Source organism: Neoarius graeffei, chromosome 15 (assembly GCF_027579695.1).
Source record: "Neoarius graeffei isolate fNeoGra1 chromosome 15, fNeoGra1.pri, whole genome shotgun sequence".
Classification (NCBI taxonomy): Eukaryota; Metazoa; Chordata; class Actinopteri; order Siluriformes; family Ariidae; genus Neoarius; species Neoarius graeffei.
In genome coordinates, this window is record NC_083583.1 from 53,999,453 (window position 1) to 54,021,378 (window position 21,926).

The 21,926-nt window shown below is 42.0% G+C and overlaps 2 protein-coding genes across 2 annotated transcripts; one reads left to right on the plus strand and one right to left on the minus strand.

Annotated features, from left to right (window-relative positions):
* Positions 1-3,789: 3,789 nt before the first annotated feature.
* Positions 3,790-5,484, minus strand: ccl25b (chemokine (C-C motif) ligand 25b). Its single transcript, XM_060940576.1, has 4 exons — positions 5,468-5,484; positions 5,268-5,344; positions 4,852-4,969; positions 3,790-4,664 (listed from the first exon to the last, which is right to left on the minus strand). The coding sequence occupies exons 2-4, from the start codon at positions 5,326-5,328 to the stop codon at positions 4,571-4,573; spliced, it is 273 nt and encodes a 90-aa protein (XP_060796559.1). The 5' UTR covers positions 5,329-5,344; positions 5,468-5,484; the 3' UTR covers positions 3,790-4,570.
* A 1,555-nt stretch (positions 5,485-7,039) lies between these two features.
* LOC132898907 (uncharacterized) lies at positions 7,040-17,031 on the plus strand. The gene is made up of 3 exons (XM_060940577.1): positions 7,040-7,770; positions 12,994-13,992; positions 16,795-17,031. The coding sequence occupies exons 1-3, from the start codon at positions 7,644-7,646 to the stop codon at positions 16,872-16,874; spliced, it is 1,206 nt and encodes a 401-aa protein (XP_060796560.1). The 5' UTR covers positions 7,040-7,643; the 3' UTR covers positions 16,875-17,031.
* The last annotated feature ends 4,895 nt before the right edge of the window (positions 17,032-21,926 follow it).

Here is a 21,926-nt window from a genome sequence, read left to right on the forward strand (position 1 = left end):
CAGTCACAGACCGACGCTTGACCACGCCCCTGCTGCCACAATCTGATATCCCACTCAAACCCAGCCAATATTATTTAAATATATGTTGAATATCAGCATGGCTGTGATTAGTTACATCACTCATCCTACAGGCTCTTGCCTGTGGTGAATCATAGCCATGCCAATATACAGAATAACTGCAATCTTGCTCATGTGGTATTACTTAAATATATGACGGCCTATGATTCACCTAGTGGCATACTTTCAATGTAGCATGCTAATGGTTACAATTGTTTTATAAACCCTTGGTCCATACTTCAGCACAAGAGTTAAAAATCTATGCATTGTTGGCATTCAGTTTGCCAGAACCATGTTCTCATGACTGTCATCAGACACCACACATGAATGGGGACAGAAGAAGGTCTGGACAAGTCTCTACATTTTATTAGTTCCCACGTAAACATGAGAGTGTTTTATCTGAATGCTGTTAGTCAGAACATATTGCATAATCACAATTACTCACACATAGCATGATCCCTGGTTGTCTGTATAAATTTGTGCAAGCATAGGACATCGAGTCTTACATTTACTGTAAATGTGATCACAATAAATCAGAACTAAAATGAAGTTTATAAGGTATAAGAAAATAATAAAAATGTTCATTACTTGTTTGTACCAATGTAAAATTCCATGTAATATTCCATGTAAAGTATGCTGGATTTGATGATAGATTTGGAAACTGAGTAATATTAAGCCCGGGTGGGGGGAGAAACCCTTTTTGTGATAGAATCCCCTCAGGCGAGTCTCTGCTTCTTTATCCCACACTGAAAAAGCAGAGGATTAGATAAATTGGAAAAGATAAATTGGTCTGTGTACTTTCCCAATCAGAATGTGAGAACATGAGCCAACATGCAGAACAGCTTGAAATCCATACCAATGTTATGTACCACAGATTGAACATTACAACAGATGAGTCTGATAAATCTGCCTTTGATGAGGGAAATTAATGAGGTATAAAGAACTGGAAAATTGTTAACACAGCAGTACAAGGGTTCCATAAAATGCAGGAAAGTGGTAACAGTAGACTGTACTTTATCACTGCAAAACAGCAGATTTTCTCGTGCTGAAATTAAAAACAACCTTATGGACAGAACTTGCATAAAAAAGCATATGGGCTGAACACGTAAGACTATTTCCTACGAGGGAAAAAAAGTTTGCCAATAACAAATGTTCTCATAAAATAGTATTCTTGTGCAACCTTCCATATTATGCATTTTTTTTTCATTTAAATATATTTTAAGGTTATTATTCATACCCAGCAAACACTCTTTAACAAAAAACAAACAAGCAAAAAAAAAAACCTCACATAAAACAATTAACCCCAAAGTTATACCGGTAGTTAATATACATTATCCATACATTATCTATACCACTTGTCCATCAGGGTCGAAGGGGAAGCTGGAGCTGATCCCAGTTGAATTCAAGGGAGAGGGAGTGTACACCCTTGGCAGGTGTTCAGGGCAAACACAAAGACAAACAACCATTCACACTCACAGACAATTTAGAGTAGCCAGTCGACCTAATACCAGAGGTGGACAAAGTACCCAACTAAATTACTTAAGTCAAAGTACAGATCCCACTGATCAAATGTTACTCTGATACAAGTGAAAGTTGTACAGTCAAATTTTTACTTAAGTTAAAGTACTGAAGTACTTACTTTTAAAAATACTTAAGCATTAAAAGTACATTTTCTGTCAACACATCATTGTATTATTGCCACAACACTTACAAAACCTAATGTCGTTACCAAAGACAGAAATGTGAATTCACAAAGTGAACACATGCTGTGCCATCTTGGTGGTTTAACGTTAAGCTAGCTAGTCAGTGAAGCTCCACCTGACATGCTAGCAAACGCTTTTCAAATTCAAAATCATATTGGGTAGCTAACGCTACTAGAAAAGAAAGATTTCTACATTCTGTTTATTTGGCAAGATTATGCTAAAACATATTTCTGAAAGGACTTCAGATAAGTTAACGTTATTCATGTTAGTGTAACTCCGTTTTTACATGCTAACTAACAGTGTCCAAGTTAACTAGCTATGTGTTAACATTAGCCGTGGACAAGTCTATGGCAACTAGGTGGGCAAATCCATAGAAAGTCATTTGACTAACCAGACTACATAGCTATTGCAATGTTATCACTAGCTCTAAAAGCACAGACAGCTTCGTTGCAAGCTTTCTCTTGGAAAAAAACATTTACAGACCTCAATATGCTCCCGCAGGTTGGACGACGAGTTTTTGTAGCCCGTGATGTGGTTCGTTTTCAGCAAACAAAGCAAACGTTTTTAAAAAATGAATCTTTAATCCTTTCAAAAAACTGAAAAATGGGTTCTAGGTAGGCGGGACGGTGGTGTAGTGGTTAGCGCTGTCGCCTCACAGCAAGAAGGTCCGGGTTCAAGCCCCGTGGCCGGCGAGGGCCTTTCTGTGCGGAGTTTGCATGTTCTCCCCGTGTCTGTGTGGGTTTCCTCCGGGTGCTTTGGTTTCCCCCACAGTCCAAAGACATGCAGGTTAGGTAAACTGGTGACTCTAAATTGACCGTAGGTGTGAATATGAGTGTGAATGGTTGTCTGTGTCTATGTGTCAGCCCTGTGATGACCTGGCGACTTATCCAGGGTGTACCCCGCCTTTTGCCCGTAGTCAGCTGGGATAGGCTCCAGCTTGCCTGCGACCCTGTAGAACAGGATAAAGCGGCTAGAGATAATGAGAATGAATGAGCATTCACGTGTTACCATGCTAGCTGTTAGCATGTTACCCATTACGATATCATGCCTGCTGTTAGCTCGCGAGTTGTTAGCATGTTCACCATTAGCATGTTATCATGACAGCTGTTAACATGTTAGGATTAGCATGGTAGCATGCAGAGTTCGCATGTCTGCTGTTAGCGAGTTCGCCTGAGCATGTTAGCATGCTAACTGTTAGCATGTTAGCTGTTAGCATGTCACCCTCAGCGTGTTAGCATGCTAAAAGTTAACATACTAGCCATTAGCATGTTAGTCTGTTAGCTGTTAGCATGATAGCTGTCAGCATATTAGCCTTAAAGTGTTAGAATTTTAACAAATAGCATGTTAATCATTAGCATGTTAGAATGCTAGCTGTTAACATGTTATCTATTAGCATGTTAGCATTAACATGTTAACATGCTAGCTTTTAGCATGTTAGTATGCTGTTAGCATGTTAGTATGCTAACTGTTAGCATGCTAGTTGTTAGCATGTTGGCATTAGCATGTTGGCATGCTAGCTTTTAGCATGCTAGCATGCTAGCTGTTCTGCTACAGCTCAGCAAGCACACTTTGCATTTTCTCTGCGGAAATGCAGTCTAGTTTAAATTTCCAGTTCAAGAACCACCAATCCCTTTCATAATCGGACTCCAGCTTGGAGCATTTGCTTTTCCTGTGTTTTTTTTTATCTGGTTTATCTGTACTACCTGATCATTTGACTTCTGCCTGTTTTGGATTATCAAAAAAAGATTTTACTTCACATTTACTGTCCTCTGAATCATGACAAGACCAAAAATTTAATTTTTACAACTATTGCAATATTTAGTGAAAAATGAGGACCACATACATTTTACATATTGATTTTTTTTGCTAGTTTTTATAAATTCTGGAGCTGACTGTGGTGTGTATTAATGTTAGACGGGTGTACTCTTTTTCTCTGGTGCTTTTTAAACACCAACAAAGTAAATTTGATTGATCTTATCACTAAAATAAACTATTTGGAATTTAATAGTCATAATATCACAGACAAAACTTAAGGAAATATTTTTGTTGCTTTATTATGAAGAACAATACATACAGAATTCTCCCCTCCCCCTCTCTCTCCATCACTTGCGCTCTCTCTCTCTCTCTCTCTCTCTCTCTCTCACACACACACACACACACACACACACACACACACACACACACACACACAGCTAATGTAACATGATGTACTGCAATGGAATGTGTATGAAAAATTACAACGATATCAAATATATATACCCCCAAAACAAACAAACAAACAAACAAACAAACAAACAAACAAACAAAAAACCTAATAACTAATAAACATCTTGAAACCAGAAAGGACTGAGGACTTCATTAGAAGTGTAACAGTACAACATATAGGAAACAGAATATAGAACAAGCATGTCTATTATTTACATTAATTTGCAGGCACTGAACTACAGAAGAATACAATCAAATACATAACTATTCATTGTGAAGCTTAAAGAAAATGTCATTTGCATTTAAAACCATCTGTGATTTTTAAAAAAAACTTTTTAAACATGCTATAAACTTCTTATGAAGAGTAATACATTCAGGTTATTAAGGTTATGAGCTGCTAACTCTAGCTCAAACTATTTTAGCTGATTTTTTTTTTTTAAATCATGATCCAGCTTGCCTGCAACCCTGTAGAACAGGATAAAGCAGCTAGAGATAATGTGATGAGATGATATGAGACGATCACCATACAAACAGATGAAAGCTGTAGGAATAATTTCAATAAAGTGTTTTCCACCCTGGCCTCCAGAGGACTTTCAGTATGAAATTCATTTTGACTTTGTTCTTTTCATCAGTTTTTGGACCCAGTGCTCATTGGGGTTAGCACAGAATGTCACATTTTTCTTCAGTGCAAAAGTGAATCTTTTTGGAAACAGAAAATATTGTTAAATCTCAATCTATCAATTAATACAATATATGAATGACATAACAGTTTACAAGAATGTTGACCATTATAAAAAAGATAGAGAATATGCTCTCCCTTTGGAGATCCGGTCTGAATTTGAGAGGTTTATTCACTGAGTTGCATTGGAAAATAACTAAAACTTACATAACAGCGGGGATATTGCATCCTCCATCAGTCTCCTGAAGCCTGTAGCTCACAACTTTTCGTTTGATTCTGATTTTAGGCTCATTACCATACCTTAAGCAACAACTTTCATAATGACCTGTTACAAAATGGGGATATTGTTAACATTTATACAAGTCCACTGATAAAACAGCATGTTCATTCTATGAGCTGCATAATATTTTCAATATTTCATAATATCTTCAATATGTTCAGCTGAGTCTACACAAGGCAATGAAAATTTATTTATTAAAACAAATTAATTTTTTTGTGCACAGTGCTAAAAAACATGCATTTTGATGGCTTTTGGAATGATGCAATTAACACAACACACTAAACCACAAAACATGTCAATCATTAAAAAAGAGTGATGTCGATGAACAAAAGCGGTTACTGACCTTGTGCCAAACTTGAGTACATGCATAGAAGCAGGAGAAAACAGAGGACATGAAGCTTCATTGCTGCTCTTTGTAATCTGAGTTTAACAGAAGCATAATAAAATGTATGCTTTGAGCTCCAGCATTAATTTAGTTATATGCTTTTGTCTGTAAACATTTCCCCAGCTGGGATAAAATCTGTCCATGGCAAAAATACATACCTTAGCAGTCTCTGACAAATAGAGAATGTTGCTCAGTCTCTGAAATCCTTCTGCTCTTTGGGGAGCTTCTGCCATTTATGGCTTTCAGCAATTTATCCGCCTCTTTATCTTATCGACCAATGATGAAGAAGCCAAAATGAAGCCAGATTTTTTTTTTCAGGTTAGTAGAACAAAACTATAACCACATGCAGTCAGATGTTTATGTACACACTGCAAAAAATGATATCTTAGCAAGTGAAAATATCTTGAAAATAGTTGAAACGATTAGAATTTCCTATTAGAAGAATACAAGACGCCAATTCTGAGATTATTAAACCTAGTTCTAGATTGCACCCAACTTATTCTGTCTTGTCAAGTAAAAATATCTGTCCATGCAGCAAGATAATTTCACAACTATTAAGTAATTTTCTCCTCAAATTCAGTTTTCAATTTTTTGCAGTGCACAGACATGAATGTCATCATGGACATGAATCTCATGGCAATATTGGACTTTCAATGATTTCTTTGAACTTTTATTTTTCTGTGTCGGTATGATTGTATCGTCTTTAATAGAAAAAAAACAAAACAAGAATTTGGTACAAAAATTTTTATTTATTTTGAATGTTCTGAAATCAATACAGGGTCAAAATTATACATAGAGATTAAAAAAATGTATGTACATCCATTTAGATTATTAAATCAGTGATGCTGTCACGCTCCCGGGCTCACCCAACACTTCCCACAACAAGGACTCCACCTCCCAAAATCCCACTCACACACCTGACACTACCATGTGCACTCCATCAGCCAACCTGGAGCCACTTCCTAGGAGTGGCTCCCCTGAGTTCTAATTGTCATCACCTGTACCTTTTTGTTTATGTCTGTATTTATACCCCTCTGTTTGTTTTGTTCTTTGCACAGTATTGCTTCCACATTTCCGTGAGCCTACTGAGCGTTTATATCTCTGATTGCGCTTCCATGTATGACCCTTTTTTTCCTTCCGGTTTCTTCCCGTTTTGCCTAGCCCTTGTGTTTATCTGCTCGATTCTCTTGCTTCCCGGTTTCTTGATCTTCGTCTGTTTCTCGACTCCAATTTGCTTAGCCCTTGTGCTCATCTTGCCTGTGTTTTCCTGATTTTCAGTTCTTGGACTATTGCCCATTTCATGACCTCGATTTGTCTAGCCCTCACTACTTTGTTGGATTTCCCAGTATTGACCTGGCCTGGTTATTGTACATTGTCTTCTCTCACTGTGTCTATTAAAACCTTGAGTTTATTTTTAATCCACGAGCGTCTGGTTTGTCACAGCCCCGTTACAGATGCTGAAAGTTCTAAAATGTCTTTAACTTGCCAAGGCTTCTTATCCTGTTAGTGATCATGACTGATTATGGCTGGTAGCTTCTTGATGCCAGAATAAACAGGGTTTGTTTGACAGCACTTGACCCACACACAGCACAATGGAAAATTCCATGGAGCTCAGTGCAGATCTGAAAAAGAGGATCATACATTTACACAACTCAGGTCTCTTGGAGCCATTTCTAAACAACTGCAGATTCCAAGATCATCAAACAAACAACTGTATACAAGTATAAGTTATTGTAGCCACTTTGCCAATCTACTTTGCTGGAAGAAGACCCAAATTATCACTCTCTGCTGATAGAAAATTGGTTCAGATGGTCAGGAGCCACCAAGACACAGTCCTGCTGTTAACTGAAAGCTGCTGGAACACTGTCTACGGTCAAGCGAATTTTACATCACCATGGACTGACAGGCCGCCGTCCAAGAAAGAAGCCTCTGCTCCAAAATCAACACCTTCAAGTTCGACTAAATTTTGCAGCTCACCACATGGACAAAGAAAGTCTTCTGGAGGAAAGTTTTATGGTCAGATGAGACAGATTGAGTTGTTTGGCCACAAGGATGAGAGATACAGAGGAACATCATACCAAATATTAAGCCTGGTGGTGGTGGTAGCATCATTGGTGCATTGCACAAAGTGGATGGAATAATGAAGGACTATCTTGCAATTCTTCAGCACAACCTCAAGCCATCAAAAACATGGACACAATTGGGTGTTCCAAAGGGAAAATGACCACAAACACACATCAAAGCTGGTTGTGGAATTGATAAAGCAGGTGAACATTAAACAAATCCTGACCTCAACACTATCAAAAATATGTGGCCTGTGCTTAAGTTTTGTGCATGACAGGAAGTGCACATTTAATTGAACACGACCAGTTCTGCCAAGAAGAGTGGTCATATATCCAACCAGAATTCTGCCAGAAGCTTGTTGATTGCTACCAAGAGCGTCTGGTCAGGGTGAAACTTGGTAAGGAACATTTAACCAAATATTAGGTGTGCTATATGTAGATTTTGATCATGTTTCTATAATTTTGATCCTGTGTTAATTTCAGAAATCCAAAATAACAAAGCTTGTGCACCAAATTCAATATTTTTGTCTTTTAATGTATGTTGTACAGTTTTTCTTCCCAGGAAAAGAACAGTTCAAACAAATAATTGAAATCTCATTATTGCCATGACATTCATGTCTGTGCATGTAAACATCGCAACTGTAAATTATGACGTCCTTAAACAGTCATCTTCAAGGCTACTTCAAATATCATTTTTTTAAAGAAATTACTTTCTAAGTGTTCATTTGGTTACTTTTTTTCAAAAGAAAAGAATGTTAAACTTTTAAAGACATGCTTTGATAAACCGTTTTAGTGCTGTGCAATACTGGATTCCTGGCATGTTGTCCCCCAGCTCTTGATCACACACATCTGGAACTCATCAAAGTCAATAAAAACAAAAATCTGAGATGTGGGGTGGTTGTGCAATGATTTGCATGAACGCAGGTCATACACAACTAGAAACATGTTCGTGTGGTCTTTTTAAAAATGTATCCTAAAACACAAAAGTAACTTGAGTCTTAGGTGTTCTGTAGTGTAAGTTTATAGGTTCTTAGTTAAGAAAAATGTTTTTTTTTTAATAACAGCATTAAAGGAATAGATGCAATTACTTTGTGTTTTCTGTTCTGATATTCACAATCTTTCCAAATTTTATTTTTCATTAATATACAGTATGATTTGTCTTTGAATACAGTATATGGCAGTATTCAGGGCTCAGTGACAATTAGTCTTGCATAAATAAATATCCATCCAGTATTTAACTTTGAAGATAACATACCAAAGAAGTACCACTATTTACAGTACCAGTAAAAAGTTTGGACACACCTTCCAATTCAATGTTTTCTCTTCACTTCTACTAATAAGATACTTCATGCCTTAAAGTAATGATAGATTACTGTTTATCTTTACTTAGGCTACGTTTACATTACGTCGAATCAGCGGATCATCAGATTAACGTTCTTAAAACGATTCGCGTTTACACTAAAACCGTTAGCCGTGCACACAGCAACGCCAATACGCGGATACGCTCGGCTCCGCAGGCATCCTGCGCTCCAAATCACTCCGCCCTGAACAGCGAGTGTCCTCTGGAGGGTGCGCACTCCGGCCCTGCGCAGCTCACACAGCGCGCGAGTGAAGTGCACAAGCCACGATTCGGGACTGAGCCGCTGTGTGTGTGATCCCAGCGCATATCACTTACTACTTGCAAGTGGAAGGATGGCAAGCCTAAAGACAATCATAACTACACAATGGGCAGTATTTGCATCAGTATTTGCAGTATTTTCATACTTTTATACTCTTTAATGAAAGGTGATACAAGGCGGAAGTCCGCGCCGTTTTTCAGCAGTCGCGTCACATGACCAACACCAGCGAATCAGGAAGGTGAATGTCACAGTGCCGTTGTCCAATGAGACGCCAGCTAGAGCTCAGCACAGCGTATCCGCGTATTTTGAACGTTTACACAGCACCGGAGCTGACACGATCTGGATTGAATACGTGGACGCTGGTGGATTCCCGTTTCCAGGCGTTTCCAGGCAGTTTAATGTAAACGGACAGTGCATCCGCGAAGAAAACGAGACAGATACGGTCTAATGTAAACGTAGTTGAGCAGTTCTTCACATAATATGGATTACTGCAGTTGTGGAATAGGGCTATTTACTGTATTTTTATTATTTCCTATTTAGAGTTTGATCTAAAACGCGTTAAGAAGGCAAGAAATTGCACTAAATAACTTTTGACAAGGCACAGCTGTTAATTGAAAAGCATTCCAGGTGACTACCTCATGAAACTGGTTAAGATAATGCCAATAGTGTGCAAAACATCAAGGTAAATGGTGGCAACTTTGAAGAATCTAAAATATGAAACACTTTTTTTTTTGTTTACCATGTAATTCCATATAGGTTCCATGTTATTTCATAGTGTAGATGTCTTCAGTATTGTTCTACAATGTAGAAAATACATAATCTATGAATGAGTAGGGGTATACAAACTTTTGACTGGTGCTGTATGTTATTGCAAAATATCTTGATGCCACTTTTGTTTCTAAAACCCAATCAAGGAGTTCACAAAATTCCACATTCCCTCAAGTACAGATTATTATAATAATATAAGGATAGTGTGAGGACATTGTTAATCAATTCCAAACATTTCATTTTATTGTAAAATCGGCAAAAAAGAGACATTTTCTGGACACATGGTTGTCCCTACTTATTATCCTCACTAATCTCCTCACTTCTAGTATAACATTCCATGAGTCTTTTAAAATAATTGCTTTTGTTTGTGAGGATTATCTTCAGATATTTGAATGTTATGTCTAGATATTATTCAGAATATCTCCACATTCTCATCCTCTGTGGATCTCACACATTTCTAGTGGGATTTAGGTTTTATTCCGTAAGTTCCAGAATATCTTGAGAAAATTCTTGGATCATTATTCTGCTAGAAGATCCCACAGGGAGCTCAAAATAACCACAATGTTGCATTATTTAGTGAAGACTGCCAGAATTTGTCCTGCAGAGGCCAAAGTACACAAGTTTGTCATCCCATTTACAGTAAAATAATTTTCAAACACAAGTTTCCCATGAATTTTTGGAAGGAAAAAAAGTCTTCTTACTTGGAAGTCATGATTGTTTTCAGCTTCCACATTTATTGCAATGTTTCAGTGTTGAAGTTAGTTTTATGTAGTTTTATTATTTACAAAAATCTGTGGTTTTTGTTGACATATGTTTTTTGTCTCCCCTCACCATACAACCTGGCCAAAATAAAATTTCACACCATTTAACTGAACTTGAGTGCTTTCATAAGGCCTAATACCAAGACACAATGAACAATGTGGAATCTTTTTCTTTGTTTTTCACAGGAAGAAACAATTGTGCTCATGGCCGTAACTACCATTGAGGACACCGAGGTCATGTCCTCGGTATTTTTTTCAGAAATTTAAAATTGGTCTACGCTGAATTCGAGCAGTGATCAATGTAAAACGCAGCATCCACATCCACATGTCATCTGTATTTCCCCCCAATAAAATTCACATTTGTCTGTCATCTGAAATCTCTCAGCCTCTATCTCTATCGTTGCCGTGTCTAACGCAGTGTCACGCGACGTAGCCTATACTAGTGTCGGCCGGGGAAGTTGGGTTTTGGATAAAACAGGCAGGGTGTAGTCTACGCTCTATCACATATGCCTACTTAACGTAGGCTAATAGTCACATCGCATTATAGAGCTTTACCTGAGTGCAAAATGAAAACGTTGCAACAAACTAAATTAAAGTTTGGACAGCCAACAGAAGAGCAGGGAAAGAGAAGGAGGGAAGGTGAGAAAATATTGTCAGTGCAGTGGCAGACCGTTCAGTGGTGTCATGCCAACTTTCCAAGGGGAAACGTTTCACTGTCATTGCCTATTACATTTTAGTTAGCATTTTGAGAAACATTCAAAACTACGTTGTCACAGGCAGCCCTGTGCAGGGCTGAGTAAACGGGCTTGTTTGAGTAACTCTCTCTCTTTCTCTCTCACTCACTCACACAGACACACAAATAATACACTCTCATACACTCTCTCTAATACAGTCTTCACACAGAACTAATAGCCCTACATTCTAATGTAATTTAAGATAATGAAATGTAAATAATGCCAATACTTCAGGTAGCTGAGCAATACACTCAGTTCAGTTCAGTTTTGACTTTTATGTCAGACAAAACTCCACAGTTATGATGGCACAGTTTTAGAATTGTTGAAATAAATGTGTTATGAGCCAAACTTACATTACAGGCAATGGTGACAACACTCTGTTTCAGAGAATGCATTGGATCTCAATTCAAGACAGCCAGATAGACTGATGCCTTTACATTACTGCTCAGAATATCTCTACACATACAGACACCCACAAATAACACACAAACTCTCAGTCACTCTCTCTCTCTCTCTCTCTCTCTCTCTCTCTCTCTCACACACACACACACACACTCACACTATTATTATAAGGTGTAATACTAAAGCTTAGAATTCAGCAGTTCACACCCTTTCTGTCATGTGTATGCTGCAATGTAAATAATGCCAATACTTTAGGTAACTGGTACTTTAGGTATGTATACTCAGTTCAAGAGTTCACTACCTTTCTACTTTTATGTCAGATAAAACACCACAGTTATGGTGCCACAGTTGTAGAATTGTTAAAATAAATGTGTCCACCACCAAATCTATCCTTGGTTTGTTATTTATTTATTTAAGTTGTGCCGGGGGGTGGGGGGGCTTCGGTAATGTCAGCCATGCTTGACCTCGGTATTTGAAAAATCCTGGTTATGGCCCTGATTGTGCTTACTGTGTGTGGGGGTAAAATACACATGAAATTGATTCAGAGTGCTTCATCCCATTTGTTTAACCTTTCTTCACATGTTTTGTATTTTATGACTTATTTTGCAAGTCAATCCTTACAGCAAGAGACATCTTAAAGAAATTAAAGAAATGTTAAAGCCATCTTAAAGAAATGTTACTATGATACACTACTGCTAAGTTGCAAGTGCTATAATAATACACCAGATTTTGTGTACAGTATCTTCACTGGTGAAGTCAGACATAAATGTTATTACTAGATACATATTATTCATTGAAGCAAAGGCAAGAAAATAAAATGACCACAAGCAGTTTTTTTTTTAATTTAAGGTTTGCAATCTTTGTTTCCAAATGTCAGTTAGAAAGTTGCCGTTCCTACTGACAAAGTACAACCTGATCTTAATTTTACACAGAGTTGTATGTGAAACAATTGTTTGCATATCACAACTTGCAAAAGCTTTTTGTAGTCAGATAGGACTTATCTTTCCTTGCTTAATGAATTTGCATAACTCTTCCATGGAGAAGACTTTTAGTTCTGTCTTGAATGTTTAAGAGCTACCTACAGATATCTGCAATAGATTTAAAACCTACCCAGGTATAAAGTAACTGGGCATTAACATTTGAGTATATATATTTTTAAATATAGTTTGTGGGAGAGGATGTGTTTATTTGTTTTTATTCCAAAATTCAATAAAATATGCATGTGGCAGCAGGGGCGTGGTCTAGCATCGGTCTGTGACAGGAGGGCGGAGTCGGGGAAGTTAAGTGGCAGAATCACTACACCTGTTGTTAATTAATGTGTTTGTGTGTCTTCCCAGTGACCGCGCCCTATTTAAGGAGAGAGAGCGAGAGCAGAGGGAGCTCTCTCTCCACAACCAGATGGCTGATGTGTGTGCGTAACGCTGAAAAGCTGAATAAAGGAGAGTTTGTGAAATCAGTTCTGTCCTGCCGTCCTTCTGTGCTCCACCCACCTACATGGACTGCTACAGTGGTGCTGAAACCCGGGACCCGAGCACAGAAGACAACAGCCCCAGAGACCTCGGGGTGGCCGGTGGAACAGCGCGCGGCGCGCCTCCTCCCCCTGCTAACCGGAGAGGCGCAGCTGGCCGCGCTACAGCTCCCCGCCGACCACCGGCTGGCCTACGTGGACCTTCGCCGGGCCGTCCTCCAGCGGGTGGGACACACCCCGGAGCAACAACATCAGCGTTTCCACGCTCTGCGCTTGGAGGAAGTCGGCCGGCCATTTGCGTTTGGCCAGCAACTCCGGGATGCCTGCTGGCAGTGGTTGAGGGACGACAGTTGCGACGCCGAGGGACTCATTGACCAGGTGGTACTGCAACAGTTCGTCACGCATTTACCAGCGGGAACCGCAGAGTGGGTCCAGTACCACCGCCCGGCGTCGCTGGATCAGGCAATCGAGCTGGTGGAGGATCATCTGGCGGCTGTCCCAGCGGCAGGACAGCAGATGGCATCTTCTCTTCTCTCCTCTTCTCTCTCTCTCTCTCTCTCCCCCTCCTCCTGTGTCCCGTCCTCTCCCCGTTCCCCCACCGCGGAGGCGGGGGCCGGCACCACCCCAGCCGGCCCACTGCACCCGTGGTGCCCTCCCGTTTCTCCCTTCTGTGTCTGTCTCTCCTCCACCTCAGGTGAGTGTGCCCCAGATCACCGGTGCAGAGGGAAAGCCTGGGCAGGTTTGCTGGCGCTGCGGGGAGCCGGGCCACCTTCAACAGCAGTGCACGGCGATAGAGGTGGGCGCAGTGGTTCGGATCCCCGATGCGCCAGAGGCCGTCCTCGATCGGGCCGGAGCGTATCGCATACCGGTGAGTATCCAAGGGGCTACATATCAGGCGTTGGTGGATTCTGGTTGTAATCAGACCTCAATTCGCCAAAGCCTGGTTCAAGACGAGGCATTGGGGGGAGCACAAGGGGTGAAGGTGTTGTGTGTGCACGGGGATGTTCACCGCTACCCTTTGGTGTCAGTCCACATTATTTTCAGAGGGGAGGAATTTATAGTGAAGGCGGCGGTTAATCCTCGCCTTACCCACTCTTTAATTTTGGGGACTGATTGGCCGGGATTTCGGGGTTTAATGACATGCCTAGTAAAGAGTGGGTCCTGCCATTTGACAGCGGGAGGTCCCGGTGTCGCTTTGGCGGGAGCAGCTGTCACAGAGCCGTCTACGTCATCTCCGCGTCAGAGTGAGGAGCCGCCGGCTCCTCCTCTCTCTGTTGGGGAATCCCTCGCGGATTTCCCATTAGAGCAGTCGCGAGACAAGACTCTGCGGCATGCGTTTGACCAAGTGAGAGTAATCGATGGTCAAACGCTCCAGCCGAACGCCACCCCGTCCTTCCCCTACTTCGCAATTATGAAGGATAGATTATACCGAGTGACGCAGGACACTCAAACTAAAGAGCGAGTCACGCAGCTTTTAATTCCGAAGAGCTGCCGGGAATTGGTATTCCAGGCGGCTCACTTTAATCCCATGGCTGGACACTTAGTGCAGGATAAAACACTAGCCCGAATAATGGCCCGATTCTATTGGCCAGGGATTCGCGGCAATGTCCGTAGGTGGTGTACGGTGTGCCGCGAATGCCAGTTAGTAAATCCAGCGGCCATTCCAAAAGCGCCTTTGCTCCCTCTACCGTTAATCGAGACCCCGTTCGAAAGAATTGGGATGGAGCTCGTCAGGCCATTAGATCGGTCAGCACGAGGGTACCGCTTTATATTAGTTCTGGTGGACTATGCAACGCGATACCCGGAAGCCATGCCTCTTCGCAATATCTCAGCACGCAGTATTGCGGAGGCGCTCTTCCGCGTCATCTCCCGAGTTGGAATCCTGAAAGAGATTCTGACTGATCAAGGCACCTCGTTTATGTCACGAACACTGAACGAACTGTATGGGTTATTAGGTATTAAGCCGATCCGCACCAGCATGTATCACCCACAAACGGACGGTTTAGTGGAATGGTTTAATCGCACCCTTAAAAACATAATTAAAAAATTTGTAAGTGAGGACGCGCGTAACTGGGATAAATGGCTCGAACCCTTGCTCTTTGGAGTGCGAGAGGTCCCCCAAGCCTCCACGGGGTTCTCCCCATTCGAATTATATGGGCGTAAGCCGTGCGGCATTTTAGACGTGCTGCGAGAAAATTGGGAGGAGGGACCTTCACCAAGCAAAAATGAAATTCAATACATTATTGACCTGCGCGCAAAACTCCACACACTCACACACCTAACCCAGGAGAATTTGCGGCAGGCCCAAGAACGGCAAACCCGCCTGTATGACAAGGGTACGTGCCTTAGAGAGTTTGCACCGGGAGAGAAAGTACTCATACTGTTGCCCACATCGAGCTCTAAATTAGTCGCCAAGTGGCAAGGACCCTTTGAGGTCACACGGCGAGTCGGGGACGTCGACTATGAGGTGAAGTGAACGGACTGGGGTGGGGCACTACAGATTTACCACCTCAACCTACTCAAACTCTGGAACGAGGAGGTCCCCGTGGCGTTGGTGTCGGTGGTTCCGGAGAAGGCGGAGCTGGGGCCGGAGGTTCAAAAAGGAACATTAGCATCACGTCCCTCTCCGGTCCCCTGTGGAGACCACCTCTCCCCGACCCAACTCGCGGAGATTGCCCAGTTGCAGACCGAGTTTTCGGACGTGTTCTCACCCCTGCCCGGCCGCACTAACCTCATAGAGCACCACATTGAGATGCCCCCGGGGGTGGTAGTGTGTAGCCGCCTTTACAGGTTACCCGAACACAAGAAAAAGGTGGTTCGGGAAGAACTCGAGGCCATGCTTGAAATGGGCATCGTCGAGGAGTCCCACAGTGACTGGAGCAGCCCAGTGGTCTTGGTACCCAAGGCCGACGGGTCGGTCCGGTTCTGTGTGGACTATAGAAAAGTCAACGCGGTGTCTAAATTCGATGCGTACCCAATGCCTCGTATTGATGAGTTGCTTGATCGGCTAGGCACGGCTCGTTTTTACTCAACACTGGATTTAACAAAGGGTTATTGGTAGATCCCCTTGACTCCATTATCCCGTGAAAAAACGGCCTTTTCCACACCGTTCGGCTTACACCAATTCGTCACACTTCCTTTTGGGCTGTTTGGGGCGCCCGCTACGTTTCAGCGGCTGATGGACAGGGTCCTCCGCCCCCACGCTACCTATGCAGCCGCGTACTTAGACGATATCATTATTTATAGTAATGACTGGCCGAGGCACCTACAACACCTGAGGGCCATCCTTAGGTCGCTGAGGCGGGCGGGTCTCACGGCCAACCCGAAGAAGTGTGCGATTGGGCGGGTGGAAGTACGGTATCTGGGCTTCCACTTGGGCAACGGGCAGGTGCATCCCCAAATTAACAAGACTGCAGCGATTGCGGCCTGCCCGAGGCCCAAGACCAAAAAGGGGGTGAGACAGTTCCTGGGGCTGGCTGGCTATTATCATAGGTTTATACCTAATTATTCGGACGTCACCAGCCCGCTGACTGATCTGACTAAAAAGGGGGCACCAGATCCAGTCCAGTGGACGGAGCAATGCCAGCGGGCTTTTTCTAAGGTTAAGGCTGCACTGTGTGGGGGGCCACTTTTACACTCCCCTGACTTTTCTCTCCCCTTTATGTTGCAGACGGATGCGTCGGACAGAGGGCTGGGGGCCGTTTTGTCCCAGCAGGTGGAGGGGGAGGATCGCCCCGTCTTGTACATTAGTCGCAAGCTGTCGGTGCGTGAGGGGCGCTACAGTACCATCGAGAAGGAGTGCCTGGCGATCAAGTGGGCGGTCCTCGCCCTCTGGTACTACCTGCTGGGACGCCCTTTCACCCTCTGTTCGGACCACGCACCCCTCCAGTGGCTCCACCGCATGAAAGATGCCAATGCGTGGATCACCCGTTGGTATCTGGCACTCCAACCCTTTAACTTCAAGGTGATCCACAGGCCGGGGGTGCAGATGGTCGTGGCGGACTTCCTCTCCCGTCAAGGGGGAGGGAGTCGGCTGCGGGCCGGACGGCTGCCCGGCCTGAGTCGGGCGGTGGGGGTATGTGGCAGCAGGGGCGTGGTCTAGCATCGGTCTGTGACAGGAGGGCGGAGTCGGGGAAGTTAAGTGGCAGAATCACTACACCTGTTGTTAATTAATGTGTTTGAGTGTCTTCCCAGTGACCGCGCCCTATTTAAGGAGAGAGATCGAGAGCAGAGGGAGCTCTCTCTCCACAACCAGACGGCTGATGTGTGTGCGCATAATGCTGAAAAGCTGAATAAAAGAGAGTTTGTGAAATCAGTTCTGTCCTGCCGTCCTTCTGTGCTCCACCCACCTACATGGACTGCTACAATGCATTTCAGCTGGGGGTGCCCAAGCCTTTATATTTGTATAAAAATACATGTTCCTTTGGGCTGTGATCTGGTTACCACAGATGCTGAAGTAAGTGTTTTACATAATTTTCATACTCATTAAAACCATTTGGTTAACCCTCATTCCCTGCAGCAGAACGTTATCCTGCAAGAGACCACTCCCATCAGGGTAGAAGTGTTTCATTACAGGTTAAAAGCAATCAATCAGCTCCATTGATTTGCAGCTCGTCCCTCTAAGAGGACAAGTGGACCCAAAGAATGACAGCAAAATGACTCCACTGCATTACAAGTATCTCAGCGATTGCCATGGCCGGCCCAAGGCATAAGCGAATTAAGCACCCACTTAGGGCCCCACACACCACCAGGGGGCCCCCAAGAGCAGTTGGAATGCCCACCTGCGAAAATATTTTTAATTAAAAAACGTAATATCAATGACATGATATAGCAGAAACAAAAGACACAAAAATAAGACACAAAATAACGTTTTTTGTATCATTTTCATAGTTGGTACACTAATCCTTGCTGCTGGTTGCTGCCACTGCGTTCCTGCACAACCAGACGCACGTGACGTGACAGGAGTTATTCACTTCGGAAGATACAGCAGGTGGACTAGATGGCTAAGCCATGTCTCAAAAAAGAAATTATCCATCTGGGGCAGAGAAGAGGAAGAGACAAGAGGAAGAAAAAAAGCAGCAAGAAAAAGGTAAATTTGAATGTCCAATTTTTGTGTCATTAAATTAAAATAATTTATTAATGATGTACTGGTGTACCATTATTTTGCAGGAGCCCTGCTGAGGTTTTTTGGGACACAATCAACCACATCTGCCCAGGCAGATCCGGGTACCTCCGCCTCCTGCTCCTTTGATGAAAGTGCTCCAAGTGAGTCATAATGTTACTACCAAATCATGAATTAATCACACTTTTATTTCAAAATGTTGTTGTTGAAACACAGTTGAATATTTATTTTGAATGACATGACACATTTTACACATTTGGCCTGTTTTTATTTTATTTTTTAATGCAATATTTATTTATTAGCCTCAGGTTCATCCTCTGTAGATCCACCAGCACCTGAGAGTGAGGGACAGATTCAAATGCCTGAAATTGAGGAGTATCAATAGCAAAGTTGGTCGGGAGATCTCCTATAATGACGTCATTGATGACTTTGCCTCCCGAAAAGCCAGGAAACATAGATTTTCAAGGGAAATGATCAAGCACTGATGATGACAGGAAAAAGGACAAGTGTTGTCTTTCCGAACAGTGAGTTATTTTAGGCGAGTTTTCATATTTTCTCCTATAAATAGTTTTAAGTGCAACATAATAGGTTGTTGTTGTGTTATTGTTGATGTTATTATGCTGCAAATTTCTCTGTTCATTTTGTGAATTTATTTAAGATTTCTTTTAAGATGTAAGGTTTATTCCAGATTTTAAGATTTATTTATTTGTTTGTTATTTAATAACGGTTACAAGTACTAAGTACTGTTTGTAAGAACTGTGTGTTAGGTTTTGTTTTGCACATTAGTGCAAAATAAACTGGTTAACTTGTTTACATATACAGTGTCTTGTCTACTGATTTGTTGTTTTACTTACAAATATGCCACACATCACTCTGAATATTTTATATTGCAATAGCCACAAGTTGCAGTATAATGTAAACCAACTAAAAACGCAGATTATGGTGGGTGGCTAGACTAACTAGACTAACTGTGTAGCCTAAGAAATAATAAGGCAGCTAGCAGTGTAGTTTTGGTGGTGTGGGGGGCCCCCAAATCAAATTCTGCTTGGAGCCCCTTAAAGGCTTGGGCCGGCCCTGGCGACTGCATATCTGTTTTTGCCTCCTGATTACAATTACACTGAAGAATAATGGTAACTGAAACCTTTAAAATGTCTCCTTTATAATTTGAGAAATGTGCTATAAATGCACATGTGATTTTGACTGCAGCATTATAATTGGTTGCAGACAGACTATACTGAGCATTTCTATAACTGCTGATTTCCTGGGATTTTTTAAAAACACAAAACCCTCTCTAGAGTTCAATCAGAATAGTACAATAAAGAAAATAAACATTGCGGATCTGAGGATGGAAATGCCTTGTTGATGAGAGTTCAACAGAGGGATAATCCAAGATAGTAGACAGACCAGGGTTAAAGATACAAAGTAATCTGACAGGGTTTCAATGAACTCAGACTCATTGTGCAAGAGAACATTCCGGAAAGTGACTGAATGCAAGGTTTGTTTTTTTAAAATATCCTGTATATTCTGGCAACAGAAGAAGTAACTTGTAATCTCCATCCATCCATTACCGCTTATTTTATGCAGGGTCTTGGGCAAGCTGGAGCCTATCCCAGCTGACTATGGGCAAGAGGCAGGGTACACCCTGGACAAGTCGCCAGATCATTGCAGGGCTGACACATAGAGACAAGCAACAATTCACACCTACAGTCAATTTAGAGCCACCAAATAACCTAACCTGCATGTCTTTGGACTGTGGGGGAAACTGGAGCACCCAGAGGAAACCCATGCAGACATGGGGAGAACATGCAAACTCCACACAGAAAGGCCCTCGCCGGCCACTGGGCTTGAACCCAGAACCTTCTTGTTGTGAGGAGACAGTGTTAATCACTACACCACCGTGCTGCCCAACTTGTAATCCCATGATGAATTTAACAAGTTTGGTAACTGTCCCATCTGGTGGACATTTGGGGCTCACGTCCTTATTGGAGTGTGATGCAACATGTACAGTACCTTATGAACAGTGCAGTAATTAAGTTAAATCTAATTTCATATATGCCCACATCATTCTGGTGTGATAAACAAATGAAATATGAACAAAATATTTAATGTAATGGAAACATTATATAAAATATAAAGCATTTCTTAATATCCTCAGGTTTCTCTTGAAACTGATATTCAACACTTTTTCTATTTTACCTTTTCCCCTGAAATTCACATTTTTGTGACAATTCATTTCATGTGACTATTTTCCAATCTCTGTTTACCCCTAAAAATTCACCAGATTTAGAATTTAAATGGCTGCTGTTGTAGTTATTATTATGTCCTAAAGCTGCTTTGAACTTCGTTCCTACTGGATGCTCACCACACGAGTGAACACCATGCCCCTGCCTGTACCACATGCAGACTTGTGAAGGATGGAAGTTTTCAGTTTGGGGTCCATGTTTGTTTGTTTGTTTGTTTGTTTATTTAATCTCATTTAGTTACAGCGGTGTAATCACAAACTACCATTATCAGAGTTTTAACATTTATTATTGAGTTCTTTTAGTTATTAGAATTTTGCCTGTTCTCATAAATTAAATAAATTTCATCCAAACCTCAATAACTCAGAATCCAGTAGGCCAGTTGTTGTAATAGTTGATATCCTGCCACCTTGTGTTGGGTTTGTATATTACAGTACGTAATATACCCAGAATGCTGTTCAATTATTTTCTATCTCAATAAAGATGGCTGCTTACTCAGCATAAACTTGAACATGGTGACCCCGAAATTTGAACATTGCGGCCAATTGAAGGGGATAACTTGGTAAGAATGTGTGTGTAATGTTTTGCAAAGGGGTATGTAGACTCTCTATCGTGTCTTCGAGCCGAATATCCTGCTAGACATCTTCGGACAAGTCAAACATGGCACAGCACTACAAACCTCAGACCCAAGTCGACTGGAATTCCAGAGACGTTTATAGTCAATATCGCATGTGGTGCAAAGTCGTCGAGCGAATTGTTAATGGCCCCCTCCATGAGGAATATGACGAAGTTAAGCTAAACCATGTATTTATATGGGCAGGTGCGCATGTTGAACGACTTGTTGAAGCCAAGCAAGCTGAAGACCCTGACTGTAAAGTAACCACGGTGGAAGAGCTGCTCAAATGCCTTGATGAAATCCTCACACACTCGACACACTTTCGCGAGGCCAGAGAGGACTTTTACAGTGCAAAGCGGAACGTTGGTGAGAATACTACAGCATTTTACAGTCATATTATTGAACTGCACAAACAAGCTGACTTTCCCCTGGGCTCCGATTTTCTCATTGTTGACAATGAGAAAATCACTAATGTTGAATGCAAACACAAGCTAATGGCTAAGGATAAAACAGTTACAGTAAAAACGTGCTTGGAGATGTTATGGCGATATGAGTCTGTGGATGTAACAATGCAGCGTTTCACTGAGACACCAGTGCATGCAACATACTCGCACAATCCATCTCGGAGATCCCAGCAATGGGGAGGTAAGCCGAAAATGAAGCTCCCAGCAACTGATCCCCGTGCTGCCAAGCGCGAGTTCAAGCCTGCAACAGCTGACTCAAGCAGGGAATGCAGATGGTGTGGTGGACACACGCATACTCGTGACAAATGCCCAGCTCAAGACGCTAAATGCAACTTCTGCAGAAAACCTGGTCACTTTGAA

What these genes read in the sequence shown, in the direction of transcription:
- ccl25b (XM_060940576.1), bottom strand. Translation starts at nt 5,328, where the DNA reads ATGAAGCTTCATGTCCTCTGTTTTCTCCTGCTTCTATGCATGTACTCA. An exon ending in GTACTCAAGTTTGGCACAAG is followed by an intron (nt 4,970 to 5,267) that starts GTCAGTAACCGC and finishes ATTTTGTAACAG; the next exon opens with GTCATTATGAAAGTTGTTGC. An exon ending in TGCAATATCCCCGCTGTTAT is followed by an intron (nt 4,665 to 4,851) that starts GTAAGTTTTAGT and finishes GTTTCCAAAAAG; the next exon opens with ATTCACTTTTGCACTGAAGA.
- LOC132898907 (XM_060940577.1), top strand. Translation starts at nt 7,644, where the DNA reads ATGACAGGAAGTGCACATTTAATTGAACACGACCAGTTCTGCCAAGAA. An exon ending in TCTGGTCAGGGTGAAACTTG is followed by an intron (nt 7,771 to 12,993) that starts GTAAGGAACATT and finishes GTGTCTTCCCAG; the next exon opens with TGACCGCGCCCTATTTAAGG. An exon ending in CCGGAGCGTATCGCATACCG is followed by an intron (nt 13,993 to 16,794) that starts GTGAGTATCCAA and finishes TTTATGTTGCAG; the next exon opens with ACGGATGCGTCGGACAGAGG.